Source organism: Lucilia sericata, unplaced genomic scaffold, assembly GCF_015586225.1.
Source record: "Lucilia sericata isolate MDLA Ls3-8-SP2 unplaced genomic scaffold, ASM1558622v1 Contig000327F_arrow, whole genome shotgun sequence".
NCBI classification, from domain to species: Eukaryota; Metazoa; Arthropoda; class Insecta; order Diptera; family Calliphoridae; genus Lucilia; species Lucilia sericata.
This window is the reverse complement of record NW_023994348.1, coordinates 142,223-162,872: the sequence shown is the minus strand read 5'-3', so window position 1 is coordinate 162,872 and position 20,650 is coordinate 142,223. Positions and strand designations below refer to the sequence as shown.

Genomic DNA, 20,650 nt, shown 5'->3' with positions numbered 1-20,650 from the left:
CGAGAAATGTATATTTTTTTATGGAAAGCTTTCAAAAAATTTATCGTTTTTCATAGAAAGCTTTCGAAAAGTTTATCTTTTTTATAGAAAGCTTTCGAAAATATCTCATTTTCGTAGATAGCTTTTGAAAATTTTCTTATTTTTATAGAAAGCTTTCGAAAAATTTATCTTTTTAAAAAAATAAAACTTTCGAACATTGCACTTTGTTAGAGAAAACTTCGAACTATTGTTTTTTAAAGAATATTTTCAAAAATGTTTTCTTTTACAGGAAACTTGTTTCTCTTTTTATAGAAAACTTTCAAACATTTCTTCTTATAGAAAATTTTTGAAAATTATTCTTTTTTAGTAATTAATTTTTCTAAAAATTATTTTTTATATAAAATATTTAAATCGTTCGATTTAGTCCTTAAAAAGCTGTGCCTGTGTTGGTTTGTTCACACATAAAAAGGCATACGAATGAATATTTTTCGTATTGTTTAGTTAGAACTTATGGCATTAAATATACATAATATGAATTTTCCCAAAACTCTGTTGTTTGTCATTTAAAATATAAGATTGTGTGTAAACACACATTCTCACACATACATTTTTAAATTGCAGTAAATATATGTTCGTATTTGTGTATGTGATAGTACTTTATATGTAAATTTATATTTGTATATTACTCTTCTTGTTTTTAGTCCTTGTTCTTTTTTGTTGTTGTTGATGCTGCTGTAGCAGTAGTAGTTGTTGTTGCAGCCACATCACAAAAGGATTCCTTTGTGGTGTGAATATAAAGCTTAGCATATTATTCTGCTTGGCTAATTGTTCAACATTAACCACAAAGGAGTGTTTTTGTGTGTAAAGCTTATTTCACACTAAACTTTTGCTAAAAGGATTTTTTGTTTTTTTTTTGCCTCCTTTAGGTTTTTCTCAGTCTCACATACATATGTATATAACTGACACACAAACCATTAATTTAGTAATAGTATGAGTGTGTGTGTTTGCATTTATGTATTTAGACAACGCAGACATACATTTATGGGCATGGGCATGTCTGACGTTTATGCACATTCAACCACATCCGTTTTTTTGCCCATTTTATTGTCTGATTTTGGTTTCTTTTCGGTTCGGGTTTTTTAGATTTTTTTGTAATAATTTATTTCGTTTTTTTTTTTTGGTTCGTTGTTGCAAGTGTGTTTGGAATTTTTGTAAACGCCTTGCGTTTTTTTTGTTTATTATAGTGGTAAGGGGAAGGGCAGATAGTGTTATAGAACGTTGTTCCCCTACATGCATGTCTTTCCTGCTTAATTATTATTAAGTGCCCAACAACTATACATTTATGAAGTGAAACTATAATTTATGTGCAAAGTTTTCTACGTGTTTTTTATAGAGGGGCATTTTTTAGCGATTACAATAAGTTTTTGCACTTAATCAGTTTAATAATTGAGTTTAGGATTTTTTTTAAGTCCTTTTGAAGATACTCAGATAACTTAAGTGTATTAGAAGAAAAGGTATTTATTTAAGGTTAACTAAACATTATTCTAATAGTTATAATGAATCCATATCTGTAGTTATTGTGTAGAAAGTTTTCAACTTTTTTATTGTTTTTTATTTACATGTTGTTTCACCAAAAATTATGTTGTAATTTCTGGTTAAAAAAACTTCTTATTTACTCTTTGCAGTCAAATTGTTTTCCCTGCAAATTATTATGCTTTACACTTCCGCAAGCCTAGAGAAATTTTTGCGTTTTAAACAAGTAAATTCACATACAATATATCAATATTGTCCAATAAAAGACCTGAGGGGAAACAAAATAAATATGTTTTACTTTTACACCCTACAGTTAGCTAGTTAGCTAATTTTACGTTAAAGCCTAACACTATGCCATGAAATAAGCAGATAATCAAATAATAATAATAAAAACAATTTTAAAAATTTTCTTTTCTGTAGAAAATTTTCGATAAATTTTCTTCTCTATAGAAAATTTTTGATAAATTTTCTTCTCTATAGAAAATTTTTGATAAATTTTCTTCTCTATAGAAAATTTTTTATAAATTTTCTTCTCTATAGAAAATTTTTTATAAACTTTCTTCTCTATAGAAAATTTTTTATAAACTTTCTTCTCTATAGAAAATTTTCGATAAAGTTTTTTCTATGGAAAAATTTCGATGAATTTTCTTTTCTATAAAAATTTTTGAAAATTTTCTTTTTATTTGGATAAATTTTCGTTTCCATAGAAACTTTTCCATAAGTTTTCCTCTCTATAGAAAATTTTCCATAAATTTTCTTTTCTATACAAAATTTTTCATTAATTTTCGATAATGTTTTTTCTCTATAGAAAATTTTCCATAAATTTTCTTCTCTATAGAAAATTTTCCATAAATTTTCTTTTATATAGAAAATTTTCAATAAATTTTCTTTTATATAGAAAATTTTCAATATAGTTTTTTTTTATAAAAAATATTCGAAAATTTTCTTCTCTATTGATAATTTTCCATAAATTTTCTTTTCGATCAAAAATATTTGAACATTTTCTTTCTATAGAAAATTTTCAATCAATTTTCTTTTATAGAAAATTTTCGATCAATTTTCTTTTTATAGAAAATTTTCGATCAATTTTCATTTTGTGTAAAAATTTTTCGATATATTTTATTTTTATAGAAAATTTTCGATAAATTTTCTTTTGATAGAAAATTTTCGATAAATTTCCTTTTGATAGAAAATTTTAGAAAATTTTCGATCAATTTTCTTTCTATAGAAATTTTCGATCAATTTTCTTTTATAGAAAATTTTGGATAAATTTTCTTTTTATAGAAAAATTTCGTTAAATTTTCTTTTTATAGAAAATTTTCGTTAAATATTCTTTTTATAGAAAATTTTCGTTAAATATTCTTTTTATAGAAAATTTTCGTTAAAATTTCTTTTTATAGAAAATTTTGGATAAATTTTCTTTTTATAGAAAATTTTCGTTAAATATTCTTTTTATAGAAAATTTTCGATAAATTTTGTTTTTATAGAAAATTTTCGATAAATTTTTGTTTTTATAGAAAATTTTCGATAAATTTTTGTTTTTATAGAAAATTTTCGATAAATTTTTGTTTTTATAGAAAATTTTCGATAAATTTTTCTTTTTATAGAAAATTTTCGTTAAATTTTCTTTTTATAGAAAATTTTCGTTAAATTTTCTTTTTATAGAAAATTTTCGTTAAATTTTCTTTTTATAGAAAATTTTCGATAAATTTTTCTTTTTATAGTAAATTTTCGATAAATTTTTTTTATAGAAAATTTTCGATAAATTTTAGTTTTTATAGAAAATTTTCGATAAATTTTTGTTTTTAAAGAAAATTTTCGATAAATTTTTGTTTTTATAGACAATTTTTAATAAATTTTTCTTTTTATAGAAAATTTTCGAAAACTTTTTTCATGGAAAATTTTTTATTTTTTTAGAAAGTTTTCGATAAATTTTTCTTTTATAAAAATTTTTAATAAATTTTTCTTTTTATAGAAAATTTTCGATAAATTATTCTTTTTATAGAAAATTTTCGATAAGTTTTTCTTTTATAAAAAATGTTAGATACATTTTTCTTTTATGGAAAATTTTCGATAAATTTTCATTCTATAGAAAATTTTCGATAAATTTTTTTTCTACAGAAAATCTGAGACAAATTTTTTATTTCTATAGTTGATTTTCGATCAGTTTGGTATGTAAGAGAATATCGATCAGTTTTGCATTTAAGGATACCTGACTTTTTGAAGAGAATCTTCGATCATTGTTCCATTTAAGAGAAAATTTGATCAGTTATCTATTTAAATAGAATTTGTTATCATTTGAGTTTCTAAAAAAAGATTTCATTAAGTTTTCGTTTTAAAGGGAGTTTGTGATCAGTTTTCTAATTAAAGAGAGTTTTCGATCAATATAATAAAAAGTTTTGAATGTAAAGAAAATGTTTGATCTATAAATCTAAACTTCTTTAAACTGTTTGGTGTAGGGCATCATGTAGTCACATAAGTCATGGTATATTTAATTTAATATTTCAATATTAATTTTTAATAAAATTTTTAATAAATATTTCTTTGCTGTTTAAAGTAGTTTTCATTAAATAAATAAAACAAAACTTTGTTTTATGAAAAAGTGTTTTTCAGTAGCTGACACCTTGTAAATTATGTTTATTTAACATATTATTCGATTTCATTATCACACATGATCATTACTTGCTGAAAACGAGATGGTCAGAGACAAGCTTTCAACAGCTTATCGTTATATTAAAATAGTAACAGTTTGACAACATTTAACTGACAGTTTTTTTTTTAGTAATTTTATTTGTGAAAATGTAAGAGTTAATTGATTTTTCTATTTAAATAAAAAATATTTTTTTGTTAAGCCAATAACTACAATAATGTTAAAATATCTATTGTAGTTTTAAACAATATAAAAATAATTTTATTTAAACAATAACTATTTTACATACCACATGACGTATGATTAAGGTAAATTATGTTTTGTTAACAAAAACTTAAAAAAATCTATAAACAATAGTTTTTTTTTTAATAATTTAATTGAAATGCAATAAATTGTTTAACTTAGTTAAACAAATTTTAATTAATTTGTATTAATTAAAAATTGTATTAAATGATTATAAAACACTTAAAAATTTAAATTAGAGCATTTTTTGATTTCACAGTAAAGAACTTTGCTATCCATAAAGAGGGAATCAAACTTCATTTACTTTAGTAAAAAATATGACCTTTATACGGGAAAACTTTTTATTAAAGAAATTTTTGTATGCAATTAAGAACTATAAATATTTTCATAAACTAAATTAAGTTATTTATTTTTTTATGTTGCAACAAATAATGAATTGTATGTATGTCTCAGTATATATTAATAAATTATGAAATTCTATCGTTGTAAATATTCACTAGAATATTGAGAAAAACATTAATAAATGTAAAAAAATTCTTCAAAACGCGTCAAATTTAATCCACATAGATACTTATCAGTTACAATATGTTTTTCCATTTTTAATGAATATTTCCTAGAGCGGATTTTTTAAAATAATATTAACAATAATATTGTTTTATATAAATAAATACAGTGAGTGGCAAAACTTGTATTATATACATACATTATGCACCCTATACATTTATTCTTAATAAAGTCAAAAATTTTATTGTGAAATGTGAAGGGTTATAATAAGAACAGTTATTTTTATTATTTTTTATTTCCGTTCACTGTATGTAAAAGAGAAATAAACACACACACACTTACCCTCCATTTGAAAATATTTATAAATATTTCATTTTTAAAATAAATAATAGTAAAAAAGTAACTCTATACAAATTCCTATAACTACATATTTTTATTACAAATATACAATAAAAATTACTAATAAAAACTCTACATACATACATACATACATACATACATACACATATATAAATATTAAACACATATCTAATAAATCCCAGATGTTTTTTTGTATTAATATAAATGTGTATTTAAAATAAAATAAACTATTAAATATTAAAAAATTTTATTAAATCAATAATGACATATTGATAACTCTTAACTGACAAAATTTTCCCAAAAAAAAAAGACTGAAAATCTCTTTATAAGGAAAATTTTTCGTTAAATCTCAGCTTCAAGAAAAATTTCCAATAATGAGTTGTCAGTATATGATTATCGCTAAAACTGCAACATTATATTAAAATAATTTAAAATACAAATTTAAATTTGGCTCTATTAAAAACTTTTGTATATTGGAAATTTACTAATATATAATTTGAATATATTGTTTTGGTATTTAAACTTAAATCGACTTAGGTTGTTTTGTTATATTGCCATAGTTATATAGATTACTTTAAAAAATCAAACGCATGTAAATAAATGAATGTATTTACAAAGAAATCCATGGAATATTAAGAATGTATTTATGGTTAAATTATATTACAAAAAAAGGTTAAGCAAATGCTAAAGTAAAAAAGTGAATTATTTGTTTGTATTGAATATTGGTTTAATAATAAATATATTAAAAAATTTATACATTAGAGTGGCTTAATAAAAACTCAGGAAATACCGAATGCTTTTGTCCTAGTTCTAGTTCAGTTCTAGTTCAGTTCTAGTTCAGTTCTAGTTCAGTTCTAGTTCAGTTCTAGTTCAGTTCTAGTTCAGTTCTAGTTCAGTTCTAGTTCAGTTCTAGTTCAGTTCTAGTTCAGTTCTAGTTCAGTTCTAGTTCAGTTCTAGTTCAGTTCTAGTTCAGTTCTAGTTCAGTTCTAGTTCAGTTCTAGTTCAGTTCTAGTTCAGTTCTAGTTCAGTTCTAGTTCAGTTCTAGTTCAGTTCTAGTTCAGTTCTAGTTCAGTTCTAGTTCAGTTCTAGTTCAGTTCTAGTTCAGTTCTAGTTCAGTTCTAGTTCAGTTCTAGTTCAGTTCTAGTTCAGTTCTAGTTCAGTTCTAGTTCAGTTCTAGTTCAGTTCTAGTTCAGTTCTAGTTCAGTTCTAGTTCAGTTCTAGTTCAGTTCTAGTTCAGTTCTAGTTCAGTTCTAGTTCAGTTCTAGTTCAGTTCTAGTTCAGTTCTAGTTCAGTTCTAGTTCAGTTCTAGTTCATTCTAGTTCAGTTCTAGTTCAGTTATATAGTTCTAGTTCAGTTCTAGTTCAGTTCTAGTTCAGTTCTAGTTCAGTTCTAGTTCAGTTCTAGTTCAGTTCTAGTTCAGTTCTAGTTCAGTTCTAGTTCAGTTCTAGTTCAGTTCTAGTTCAGTTCTAGTTCAGTTCTAGTTCAGTTCTAGTTCAGTTCTAGTTCAGTTCTAGTTCAGTTCTAGTTCAGTTCTAGTTCAGTTCTAGTTCAGTCTAGTTGTTCAGTTCAGTTCAGTTCAGTTCAGTTCAGTTCTAGTTCAGTTCTAGTTCAGTTCTAGTTCAGTTCTAGTTCAGTTCTAGTTCAGTTCTAGTTCAGTTCTAGTTCAGTTCAGTTCTAGTTCAGTTCAGTTCTAGTTCAGTTCAGTTCAGTTCAGTTCTAGTTCAGTTCAGTTCTAGTTCAGTTCAGTTCTAGTTCAGTTCTAGTTCAGTTCTAGTTCAGTTCTAGTTCAGTTCTAGTTCAGTTCTAGTTCAGTTCTAGTTCAGTTCTAGTTCAGTTTAGTTCCAGTTCTAGTTCAGTTCTAGTTCAGTTATAGTCAGTTCTAGTTTCAGTTCTAGTCAGTTCTAGTTCAGTTCTAGTTCAGTTCTAGTCAGTTATAGTTCAGTTCTAGTTCGTTCTAGTTCCGTTCTAGTTAGTTCTAGTTCCAAGTAGTTTCTAGTTAGTTCTAGTTCAGTTCTAGTTCCGGTCTCGTTCAGTTATAGTTCCGTTCTAGTTCAGTTCTAGTTCAGTTTCGAGTTCTAGTTCTAGTTCTAGTTCTAGTTCTAGGTTCTAGTTCAGTTTCTAGTTTCAGTTCTAGTTCAGTTCTAGTTCAGTTCTAGTCAGTTCTATTTCAGTTCTAGGTTCAGTTCTAGTTCAGTTCTAGTTCAGTTCTAGTTCATTTCTAGTTCAGTTCTAGTTCAGTTCTAGTTCAGTTCTAGTCAGTTCTAGTTTCAGTTCTAGTTCAGTTCTAGTTCAGTTCTAGTTCAGTTCTAGTTCAGTTCTAGTTCAGTTCTAGTTCAGTTCTAGTTCAGTTCTAGTTCAGTTCTAGTTCAGTTCTAGTTCAGTTCTAGTTCAGTTCTAGTTCAGTCTAGTTCAGTTCTAGTTCAGTTCTAGTTCAGTTCTAGTCAGTTCTAGTTCAGTTCTAGTTCAGTTCTAGTTCAGTTCTAGTTCAGTTCTAGTTCAGTTCAGTTCAGTTCTAGTTCAGTTCTAGTTCAGTTCTAGTTCAGTTCTAGTTCAGTTCTAGTTCAGTTCTAGTTCATTCTAGTTCAGTTCTAGTTCAGTTCTAGTTCAGTTCTAGTTCAGTTCTAGTTCAGTTCTAGTTCAGTTCTAGTTCAGTTCTAGTTCAGTTCTAGTTCAGTTCTAGTTCAGTTCTAGTTCAGTCGTTCTAGTTCAGTTCTAGTTCAGTTCTAGTTCAGTTCTAGTTCAGTTCTAGTTCAGTTCTAGTTCAGTTCTAGTTCAGTTCTAGTTCAGTTCTAGTTCAGTTCTAGTTCAGTTCTAGTTCAGTTCTAGTTCAGTTCTAGTTCAGTTCTAGTTCAGTTCTAGTTCAGTTCTAGTTCAGTTCTAGTTCAGTTCTAGTTCAGTTCTAGTTCAGTTCTAGTTCAGTTCTAGTTCAGTTCTAGTTCAGTTCTAGTTCAGTTCTAGTTCAGTTCTAGTTCAGTTCTAGTTCAGTTCTAGTTCTAGTTCAGTTCTAGTTCAGTTATGTTCAGTTCTTAGTTCAGTTCTAGTTCAGTTCTAGTTCAGTTCTAGTTCAGTTTAGTTCAGTTCTAGTTCAGTTCTAGTTCAGTTCTAGTTCAGTTCTAGTGCATTTCCAACTTCATATTACCATTTTCTAAGCCACCCTCATACAAGGTTTTAGTTGCATTTTTCTGACAATATTTACAATGAAATTTAATTATGTATATGTTAAATTGAAATTAAGAACCAGAATGTATACAAATGTAATCGTACATGTTATAGTAGTGTTGGTTATTTATTTAACGTTTATACAATACTAATGAAAGATTTTTCTTGCTTGTAAATTTGCTACTATTGCTAAAAAACATATAAAAATTCTTTTACAATAAACTATAACGTATAACGGACCGTATTACATAGTAACACAACATGTATTAAATAAACATATAAAAGTAAACAAACTATATGTACAAAAATATACAATATACGAAAAAGTACGTTGTGTTTTTTTTTTTGAAATTTAATTTATAATATCTACAAATTGTAATATTAAATTACAAATGTACGAAACGGAAATAAAAAGAAACAACAACGTTTTTCTTTTCCGGTTTTACACTTTATTTCGTTTTAAACAACAAAATAGTAAACAGAAACTTACCTGAGTTGGTGGTACAGCAGCGGCGGCTTGAGCAGCTGGTTGTTGTTGATGTTGTTGTTGATTATAACCGGGCGCTGGTGGGAATTGAGTCTGAGGTTGTGGTGTAAATTCACGTACAATTCTTTCCTCAGATGCTGGTGGCCAAGCTACACGTTTATAACCTGCATTAATGTTGTGGATGTTTGATGAAGGAAATTGAGAAAAAAGAGAAATACAAGGAAAAACAATTTTAATTAATAATCACATAAATAAATAGTTGGTTGTAAATAAATAAACACATTTAATAGTGATTTATTAAAACTAAAAAAAAAATAGAAATAAGACTTGTGCTTGAATAATGGTGTTGTCTTTAATTTGACAAAAAACACACTTTAATAAAATTCTATAATTTTCTATTCCAGCTGCTTAAAACATTCATAGTTAATTTATTTCCCAAAAAATCCTTTTTTTTCAACCTACACTAGGATTCATCACGTATTTCGTATTACTACTTAGCACCATAAATAATTCTTTATTAAAAATGTCCATAAACAAATAAAATATTTTTTTGGTACTCAAGTAATAATTCCGTTTCCTTTTTCTCAGTCCATTTAAGCCATAATAGTACGTGTATATTTGCCAACTAAAGTTAAAGTTCAACGATATTAAGAATCCTTTAATGAGTCCTAAAATCTCAAATACACAAACTACATCTAAGTATAATGAAATAAATATACTACGTGTTAGATAATATAAGTAATTTAATCTTTATATATTGAACATTTTATGAATTTTTTTCTTATTTAATAAAGACAAAAAAAAAAGGAAATTTTAAACAAAAGGACATATGAATAGTAGAAAAATTTATATTGTAATATGATACAATTAATTTTTAAATTATTATGAAGAGCTTTTTGAGCTTAATATTCTGTTTTGTATTATCAGTGCTATAGTCTAGTCTATAGTCTAGTCTATAGTCTAGTCTATAGTCTAGTCTATAGTCTAGTCTATAGTCTAGTCTATAGTCTAGTCTATAGTCTAGTCTATAGTCTAGTCTATAGTCTAGTCTATAGTCTAGTCTATAGTCTAGTCTATAGTCTAGTCTATAGTCTAGTCTATAGTCTAGTCTATAGTCTAGTCTATAGTCTAGTCTATAGTCTAGTCTATATTCTAGTCTATAGTCTAGTCTATAGTCTAGTCTATAGTCTAGTCTATAGTCTAGTCTATAGTCTAGTCTATAGTCTAGTCTATAGTCTAGTCTATAGTCTAGTCTATAGTCTAGTCTATAGTCTAGTCTATAGTCTAGTCTATAGTCTAGTCTATAGTCTAGTCTATAGTCTAGTCTATAGTCTAGTCTATAGTCTAGTCTATAGTCTAGTCTATAGTCTAGTCTATAGTCTATATTCTAGTCTATAGTCTAGTCTATAGTCTAGTCTATAGTCTAGTCTATAGTCTAGTCTATAGTCTAGTCTATAGTCTAGTCTATAGTCTAGTCTATAGTCTAGTCTATAGTCTAGTCTATAGTCTAGTCTATAGTATAGTCTATAGTCTAGTCTATAGTCTAGTCTATAGTCTAGTCTATAGTCTAGTCTATAGTCTAGTCTATAGTCTAGTCTATAGTCTAGTCTATAGTCTAGTCTATAGTCTAGTCTATAGTCTAGTCTTTAGTCTAGTCTATAGTTTGGTCTATAGTCTAGTCTATAGTCTGGTCTATAGTCTAGTCTATAGTCTAGTCTATAGTCTAGTCTATAGTCTAGTCTATAGTCTAGTCTATAGTCTAGTCTATAGTCTAGTCTATAGTCTAGTCTATAGTCTAGTCTATAGTCTAGTCTATAGTCTAGTCTATAGTCTAGTCTATAGTCAGTCTATAGTTAGTCTATAGTCTAGTCTATAGTCTAGTCTAGTCTAGTCTATAGTCTAGTCTATAGTCTAGTCTATAGTCTTGTCTATAGTCTAGTCTATAGTCTAGTCTATAGTCTAGTCTATAGTCTAGTCTGTAGTCTAGTCTATAGTCTAGTCCGGACTATAGTCTAAACTATATTCTACAGTCCAGACTTTAGTGCATTCTTGTTCAGATTATAGTCTATGCTTTAGTCCAGACTATAGTTGATTCTATTGTCTATTCTATAGTCTATTCTATAGTCCAGACTATAATCTGAACTATAGTCTCTTCTATAGTGTAAACTATAGTCTATTCTAGGCTTTAATCTATTCTGTAGTCTATTCTATTCTATAGTCCACTCATTTTATAGTACATACTATAGTCTATTCTATTACCCAGACTATACTAGCCTATAGCCCAGACTATAGTTTAATCCATAGTCCAGGCTATAGTCTATTCTATAGTAAAGGCTTTTTGGTTTAACCTAAACTGAAGACGACGCTCTAGTCTATTCTATATCGTAGTACAAACTCTAAAATCTGCGTGGTCTAAGTTTTAATCTAGCATATCATCCTTTTTGGTATAGGATATCATAACTTATGAATTATGAGTTATAAATTGTTATTGTTGGTCGGCAGATTTATTTAATTTTGTAGTTTATTTGTATTAACAGTCGTTTGTATGCTAGAGTGTGCAAAATGTTCTTTTTATACCGATCACTGACGACTGCTTATGTTTTTATATCTTCTTCGATATGTGTATAAATGTTTATTTTATTATATAGAAGGTATTAATTTTAATGGGTTTTTCTTATTTTCATATAATTAGAGAAAATGCAACATAAATCTTGTTTTAATTGGACACATACACGTTTTATACTAAATGATTGGAGAAAAACTGTAGTTTTAATAAAACATATATACATACATATGTATGTGTATATCTCCTATGTATATAAATATTGTGTACTTGTAATATAATATAAAAATCTTGTATTACTTTTAATTTGTATACAAAACCTATAGAAATATACTTAACTATTTACACGTACACAGCTTTTAGTTATACATCAATCAATTAGATAGCAATTAAATAATTGTATTTGATTTAGTTTTTCTTTCTTAAAAATTTCTAAATAATGATTGACATGTTTTACAATTTTAATGATTTAAAAGATAAATAATTTAATATGTATAATAAGTAAAATATTGTAATTTTTTTTAACTTTTCAAGAGAACGTTTTTGAGTTGGAAACGAATAGAGATTGTCACTTGAAAAACTCCCTTTATACTTTTTCTAGATTAAAGGATAGATTATAAATCCGTCTATATTTTCCATTTCATTTATATTAAATCATTTTAATTTTACACTGTGAAAGTGAAAGTGGGCGTGCTTTACGTAGGCAGTTGTAGATTGAAAAATTCACAATTTTATTGCATACTTTGAGGTGTTTTAAATATTTTTTTCTATTAAGATTTTTAAAAGTTTCTTTCAGTGTTCCGTTTGTTATTTTTATAATATATTCCAATTATGATCATATTCAAGGACTCTGCTTCTAAATAAATAGTCTATTGTCTGTTTGCTAAAGTGTTTGTATAATAAAATATTTATTTATTTCTTCTATGGTAAATATTAATACTTTAATGGTTATTTTTATTTATTTTTATTGCAATATTTATAACTTATTACGATTTTATTTCGCACACAGTTCTAATAAAAGAAAAAAAAATATGTTGAAATGGAATTAAATAAGTATTAACATGTTTCATATTTATGTAGTTTTTATATGACTATCAAAAAAAAAAAAAGTTGGGCGGTAGATAAAGTTTATCATATCGTTTGTAAAATATAGAAATTACAGGTACTGCTGATACAATCTTGTCTAGACCGTCTGTATATCTATCAGTCCAAGGGAAATGTAATTTCTATAAAAATTTTCATTAACAAGGTTTTTGGGTATTGTAAATGGCACTTGTCGCTACGGAAACATTTCCCTAATCCACTCTGTGATGTCCGTCCGTCCGTACCTTGAAGATACAAAATTTGAAGTAAGTGGAAAAGGGTTCATGGCTCCGCTGCAAAGTCTTTTTCTGATACTTATTTCATACTGGAGCAGGGTATAATACAGTTTACTTGGTTGGTTATTTTTGTAATTATTATTCTCAAAAAGCTTTTATTTTTGCCTTTAAGTCTTAAATAATGATTAATATGGCAAAAACGTGATATGGTAAGTAAATAGCTTTTAATAGAAAATAAATTTTAACAAAAAATAAATTTTTAACAATATTGAGAATAACATTTAAAAAATTTATTAATATTTAAAAGATATGTTATATATCCCTAGAACCCAATGACTAATGGATTTTTATATGAATGTTTCTTATTTTTCTAGACATACAAAGATTATAATTAATAACTTAGCTAATTATTTGTTTAACTTTCTAAAGTTAAAACTGATGAACAGACATATGGTTTTAATAACCCAAACAAAATATTTATGAATCTTTAATAAGTTATACAAAAAAAGTTTTTCATGTCTAAGCAACTAATCGATTTTTAAAAGTCATATAAAGTCTAGAAAAATATTCATTTATAGACGATAGACGCTCTATTATTAGCAACGACTCATATGTTTAGGGTAAAAGAGAAAAATTAATATTAATTTCAATAATCACTAGTTTTGGCCAACACACCCCCTTTCAAGAAAGTGAAAAATCCATAAATTCTAATATTTGTGTAGCTTTTAATCAAATAAAATAAATCACGTTAACACCTTTTAGTTTATGAACACACGCAGAAGCATATGTGTATATATGTTACAAATAAATGACATGGAGTGAAAAAAAAATATTTTACGAATGTGTGGCAAAAGGTGAAGAAGAACAAGCTAAAGAAATAACCCTTGAAAATTATGACCCAAAAGTACTGCTAATAACTTTTTATGCTATAACTTACAAAATACTCTAACATATATATTTATTTAAACCATAAACATGAAATATCTAGGTAAAAACTTATGGCTCTAACAACTACAAATACCCATCAACAGCAGCAGCAATAATAACAACAAAGTGAGTACAAAATCAAACGTGTTTGTATTAAACAAATACATACGATAGTACTACAACTTTAGCAAATATCCTAGATAAATAAACAACCAAACATTTAACCAATACTAACAAAATACTCAAATCATATAGTATGGCTTCCCTTAATATTGTCCATAAGTAAGTAATAGCTTTTACTTTAGGATATAGTCTGGATTATGGTATATAGTATGTAATATAATCTGTAGACTATATAGTCTGTAAACTGGACTGTGGTCTAGACTATAGTCTATAGTCTGGACTATAGTATATAGCCTGGACTATAGACTATAGTCTGGACTGTAGTCTATAGTCTGGTCTATAGTCTGGACTATAGTCTATAGTCTGGACTATAGTCTGTAGTCTGGACTTTAGTCTATAGTCTGGACTATAGTCTTCAGTCTGGACTATAGTCTGTTGTCTGGACTAAAGTCTTCAGTCTGGACTATAGTCTGTAATGTGGACTGAACTATAGTCTATAGTCTGGACTATAGTCTATAGTCTGAACTATAGTCTATAGGTTGGACTATAGTCTATAGGCTGGACTATAGTCTATGGGCTGGACTATAGTCTATAGGCTGGACTATAGTCTATAGGCTGGACTATAGTCTATAGGCTGGACTATAGTCTATAGGCTGGACTATAGTCTATAGGCTGGACTATAGTCTATAGGCTGGACTATAGTCTATAGGCTGGACTATAGTCTATAGGCTAGACTATAGTCTTTAGGCTGGAATATAGTCTATAGGCTGGACTATAGTCTATAGGCTGGACTATAGTCTATAGGCTGGACTATAGTCTATATGCTGGACTATAGTCTATAGGCTGGACTATAGTCTATAGGCTGGACTATAGTCTATAGGCTGGACTATAGTCTATAGGCTGGACTATAGTCTATAGGCTGGACTATAGTCTATAGGCTGGACTATAGTCTATAGGCTGGACTATAGTCTATAGTACGGTCTATAGTCTATAAACTGGACTAGTCTATAGTCTGGACTATAGTCTGTATTCTGGACTATAGTCTGTAGTCTGGACTATAGTCTGTAGTCTGGACTAAAGTCTAAACTTTAGTCTGTAGTCTGGACTATAGTTTATAGTCTGGACTAAAGTCTATAGTCTGGACTATAGTCTATAGTCTGAACTATAGTCTATAGTCTGTACTACAGTCTACAGTCTGGACTATAGTCTATAGTCTAGACTATAGTCTATAGGCTGGACTATAGTCTATAGGCTGGACTATAGTCTATAAGCTGGACTATAGTCTATAGGCTGGACTATAGTCTATAGGCTGGACTATAGTCTATAGGCTGGACTATAGTCTATAGGCTGGACTATAGTCTATAGGCTGGACTATAGTCTATAGGCTGGACTATAGTCTATAGGCTGGACTATAGTCTATAGGCTGGACTATAGTCTATAGGCTGGACTATAGTCTATAGGCTGGACTATATTAAGGCTATAGTCTATAGCTATATAGCTGGGACTATATAGTCTATAGTCATGCGGACTATAGTCTATAGGCTGGACTATAGTCTATAGGCTGGTCTATAGTCTATAGGCTGGACTAGGTCTATAGTCTGGACTATGCTATATTCTTGACTATAGTCTAGGTGTGGTCTATAGTCTATAAACTGGACTAAGTCATATTCTGGACTATAGTATATATTCTTTACTAGTCCTATAGACTGGCACTCTAGGTCCTATAGACTGGACCATAGTCTATAGTCTGGACTGTGAAAATATAGTCCTGGACTATAGTCTATAGGCAGGACTATAGCCTATAGTCGGGACTATAATCTGTCTGGACTATATTATACATTTTTGTCTCTTTACAAATCTTTACCATCCTATAAAAAATAAATAAAATCAATGTGTTTGTAAAAGTACACGTCTGTGTACTCTCTCCATATGTATATTATTTATATGCCAATATTTTATCACTAAAATAGTACAACTAAATTTTTCGGCAAAAAACAAAAGAACACTTTCCAAAGATTTGTTGTTGCTTAAATAGCGCACACACACACACGAGAACAGAAATTTTAGTATGAAATCAATGTTAACTAAATTTCACATCAATCAATATTAATTTCCGTTAATAACAAAATAAAAACAACAACATGATAACGTACATGAACAACTCCAAAAACGGAAAAGAGAAAACTAAACTGATTTTACTAGATTTTATTCTAGGAAAAAACATTTCATAGACTTACTTACTGTATTCCAAACAAGTATGAGCAGGGACATGCAGGGAACATGCATGACACATACCGACAGTCAGTTATTTTTTATTGAAAGTGAAGGCAGAGTTGTAAAGGAATGTTTTTGTTAAAAAGATTTATACATATTCGATTTTTTTTTATAAATTTTTACGTACAGAAATTTTAAAATTTTAGTTAACTGTTAGTTTTAAAGAAAATTTTTGATAAAATTTAATTTTAGAGAAAATTTTTGGTAAATTTTTGTTGTTATAGAAAATTTTTGATTAATTTTTCTTTTTATAGAAAATTTTTCTATAAATTTTCTTTTCATAGAAAATTATCGATAATTTTTCTTTTTATAGAAAATTTTCTATGAAGTTTCTTTTTATCGAAATTTTTTGATGAATTTTCTTTTTGTAGAAAATTTTCGATGAATTTTCTTTTTATAGAAAATTTTCGATGAATTTTCTTTTTATAGAACATTTTCTATGAAATTTCTTTTTATAGAAAATTTTCAATAAATTTTTTATTTATAGAAAATTTTCGATAAATTTTCCTTTTGTAGAAAATTTTCGATAAATTATCTGTTGATAAATTTTCTTTTTCTTGAAAATTGTTGATAAATTTTCTTTTTATTGAAAATTGTTGATAAATTTTCTTTTTATTGAAAATTGTTGATAAATTTTCTTTTTATTGAAAATTGTTGATAAATTTCCTTTTTCTAGAAAATTTTTGATAAATTTTCTTTTTCTAGAAAATTTTTGATAAATTCTCTTTTTATTGAAAATTGTTGATAGATTTTCTTTTTATTAAAAATTGTTGATAAATTTTCTTTTTATAGATAATTTTTCATAAATTTTCTTTTATAGAAAATTTCCAATAAATTTTGTTTGTAGAAAATTTTGAATGAATTTTTTTAAATTTTATTTTTATATAAAATTCTTCGTAAATTTGCGTTTTTATAAACAATTTTTATAAATTGTATTAAACAATTATAAATTTTATAAAACTTTTCCTTTTAGAGAAAATTTTTAAAAAATTCTCTAATTATTCGTTAAGTTTTGTGTTGCCTGAAGAAATTGCTTTCCTTCCTTTAAATCTCTGCTTGATTTACACACGTTTTAAATGCGGAAATATTGTTAACAAACTTTTTTCATACTAATACTATTTACGTTGAGTTGGAGTTGTAATAGTAGTGGTAACTTGTAGTCAAATTTATTTCTAGCACGTTTAACTAATGTGACCAACTCAACAGACATAAAGGGAAATGAAAATTTTTCGAAAAAAACTAAATTGATTCAGATAAAGTTGATGAGCTAAACCAAGATATAATCTATAATTATTTTTACCTGTTAATAGAAAAAACGTGTCAAGTAGTTTATGTAACCTTGAGATTTAGTCAAATCATTTGATGAAGAAAGAAGAAACTTACCTAAAAATAGAAAAAAACAAGAAAGAAGTTAGAAAAGTTTATAAAGTAAAGGAGTTATTTAATAGAAATTAGCATACATTTAGGCAAAATTATTTGACATTTAATAGGGACATAACAATTAGTTAGTATTATGTATAAACATTTAAAAACCCAGGCCAGTTGGTTTCATTTTCTTTGTTTTTGTTTGAATATTCATTAAATTCATACACCATATGTGTACGTTAGTGGTCTAAATATTTATATCTACAAAATTTAATGTCTTCTATTAAATTCTTAAATAACATTAATGGTAAAAAAAGTTTTTTTTTATAAACAAAGAAGAAAAAAATTACCAAGAAATTATACTTTTTTATATTTTATGATACCAAGAAAAAAACGTTAAATTGCTAGACTAGATTTATTCAAAACATATATATTACATACATATATATATATAAATATATATACATTAGGTTGGAGATGTTTTGGGGGCATCAAATAAAAGTCTCAATGTTTCTTAGTTTAAATTAAAATTTTATCTATTTTTAAACATTTAACTCTCAAATTGTTGGTTATATTTATTGGTCGGCTGCTATAGATACCAAAGGTCGAAAGTATTACTCACACTTTAATATAAATATCTATAAAATGTCATAAAGTAATGTTTGTGTTTTTGTTAAAAGTTTGTATAGTGTTCTTTTTGATCATATTACGACTTCGATTAAAGGACTTTTGGAATATCATGAGGTTTTTCTAGGGCCTCCTTAATATGCATATGTGTGTATTTTATGTTTTTCCAGTATGTATAAGTCTACATGACCTTTAGCACGTGCTTATAATTTAAGGTATTTCATGTATAAATTTTATTTTTTTATGGCAGCAAAAAACCAAACAGCAACATCAGGAACGCAAAAAATGCCCATATAAATCCCCTTTTATGACTTTCATACAACTATTTTCATGGGTATGTGTAGTAATTTTTATTGTTAGAATATGAAGAAAAGAACAGGTAAGAGAGCTACATTCGACTGTACTGAATCGTATGTATCATTTACCATAGTGTTTTAGAAAGATTATAGGTATTTTAGTTAGAAAACAAAATTAATTTTAGATTTTAGATTTAGAGTATATATATTCTGGGTCCTTATTAAATTCTAAGACGATCAAGCCATGTCTGTCCGTCCGTCTGTCTGTCTGTCTGTCTGTCTGTTTAAAGCACGATAGGGTCCGAACGGAAACAGCTGGAAAGTTGAAATTTTCTACAAGTATTTCTTATAGGTATTGTTTCTTTGGTATTGAAAATGACCAATATAGGTCTACGTTTTCGCATAGCCTCCATACAAGTGGCCCCCCGAAAAACAGCTTTAATAGTCAGTTTTAAAAATCCGAGTATAGCAATAAATAACTTTAATATTAAACAAATTCTCTCTATTAAATTTTATGAGGATCGGTCCATAAATGACCCTACCCCTCATACAAGGTCCTCCTCAGAAACTGACTTTAACGCTCATTACTGGCTTTAAAATACGATAATAGTTCATAAGACATTAGACATAAGTAAGTTTCTTACGAGCACAAATATTTCTACTGAGAATCGGTTCATAATTGACATACTCCCCATGAAAGCCCCCTTTCAGAAAATGACTTTAACGCACATTACTGGCTTAAAAATGCGAGTTTTTACAACATTTTCATGAGTGTTTCAATATTTTAGTTTGATTCGAGCAGTACTTTAATTACAGGGACAGGACAGACTTGGTATAGAAGGATGGACAGATATGTCGTAAATTCGAGGGTCCAGTTAAATGAAGGTTAGGTTAGAAATATTTTTCATTGGGTTTTGTCCGGTTGATATATGAGAGCTATATTCCATTTTTGGTAGCCTATAAGAGGTGTATTAAGATGATCAGATGGAGTCAAGTATTTCTTCAACGTTTTAAAAAACCGAGTAACTTGAATGCCCAGAGTTTTCGATTCTTTATGAAACAGCAACAACGTGCGTTTGAGTGCAAAAATTACAACATTGAGTTTTGAAGGCGTTGAAGTCGACTTTATTAGCACATTTCCATTCAGAGATTGTTTTTAGGGTTTGTTTAAGCAAGTAAGTTATTTAACATTTTTAAAGAATTTTTTCAGTTTCACTTACATATGTGGATAACATTTCACTCATACTCGCAGGGGTCGTATGAGTAATATTTATTAAAAAAATATTAAGTATACGTACACATGCATTTATAAAGTTCATAATATTCACTAAACATTTTTGGTCTCATATAAGATGAGTTAATATCAAGAAGATCAAGTGAAGTTCAAGTATTTCTTTACACTTTATTGCCTCTTACGACACTTGAATAATGCGATGAGTCCGGCTTTCATCGAACTATAAGGTCCTGCCCAGAACATCAATAGTTTCTGAATATTTATGAATTTTATTAATTTTTTTTAAAAGAAAGTTTCGTAGTCGCTGGGGTCGTATGAGTAATATTTACTAAAATATATAATGTATACCTGCACATACATTTATAAAGATAATAATTTTCATTAACACATAAACTTATTTGTATTCACATACAAATATAAACTTCTTCTATTGAAAATTTCAAAAATTATTTGTTTGAATTTGATTCCAAAAGTATTGGTTTTTGGATGGATTCAGCAGAGCAAAGCCAAGACAAGTTTATATAACGAAAAATAAAAATAACGAAAATATTAGAAATTGTATGGAGAAATGTTATAGGGATCTTACGTGGGAGTTAATATCAAAAAGATCAAATGGAGTATTTCTTAAAAATCTGTGACATTTTAATGCCTCTTACGACACTTGAATAATGCGATGAGTCCGGCGTTCATCGAACTATGATTTCATGCCCAGAACATCAATAGTTTCTGAATATTTATGAAACAGCGTTTGTGTGTAAAAACACAACATTGAGTCTTGAGGGCGTTGAGGTCGACTCTATTAGCACCTTTCCATTCAGAGATTGTTATTAGATATTACTTAAGCGAGCCGTTTCTTTTAAATTTTCTAAAGATTTTTTTTCTTTATAAATCTCACAGGGGACGTATGAGTTATACATATTAGAAAATATAAAGTATACGTACACATCCATATATATAAAAATGAATGTGTGTTTGTTTGTTTGTTTAAATGTTTGTATGTTTGAACG

The 20,650-nt window shown here is 27.4% G+C and overlaps 1 protein-coding gene across 1 annotated transcript in view; it reads right to left on the bottom strand.

The window, feature by feature from the left end:
* The window catches only part of LOC119603705, a 139,995-nt gene that overhangs the window by 39,681 nt on the left and 79,664 nt on the right, over positions 1-20,650 (bottom strand). Inside the window, exon 6 of the mRNA XM_037955834.1 lies at positions 8,919-9,079. Coding sequence (XP_037811762.1) covers positions 8,919-9,079 — 161 coding nt within the window. The remainder of the gene's footprint in view (positions 1-8,918; positions 9,080-20,650) is intronic.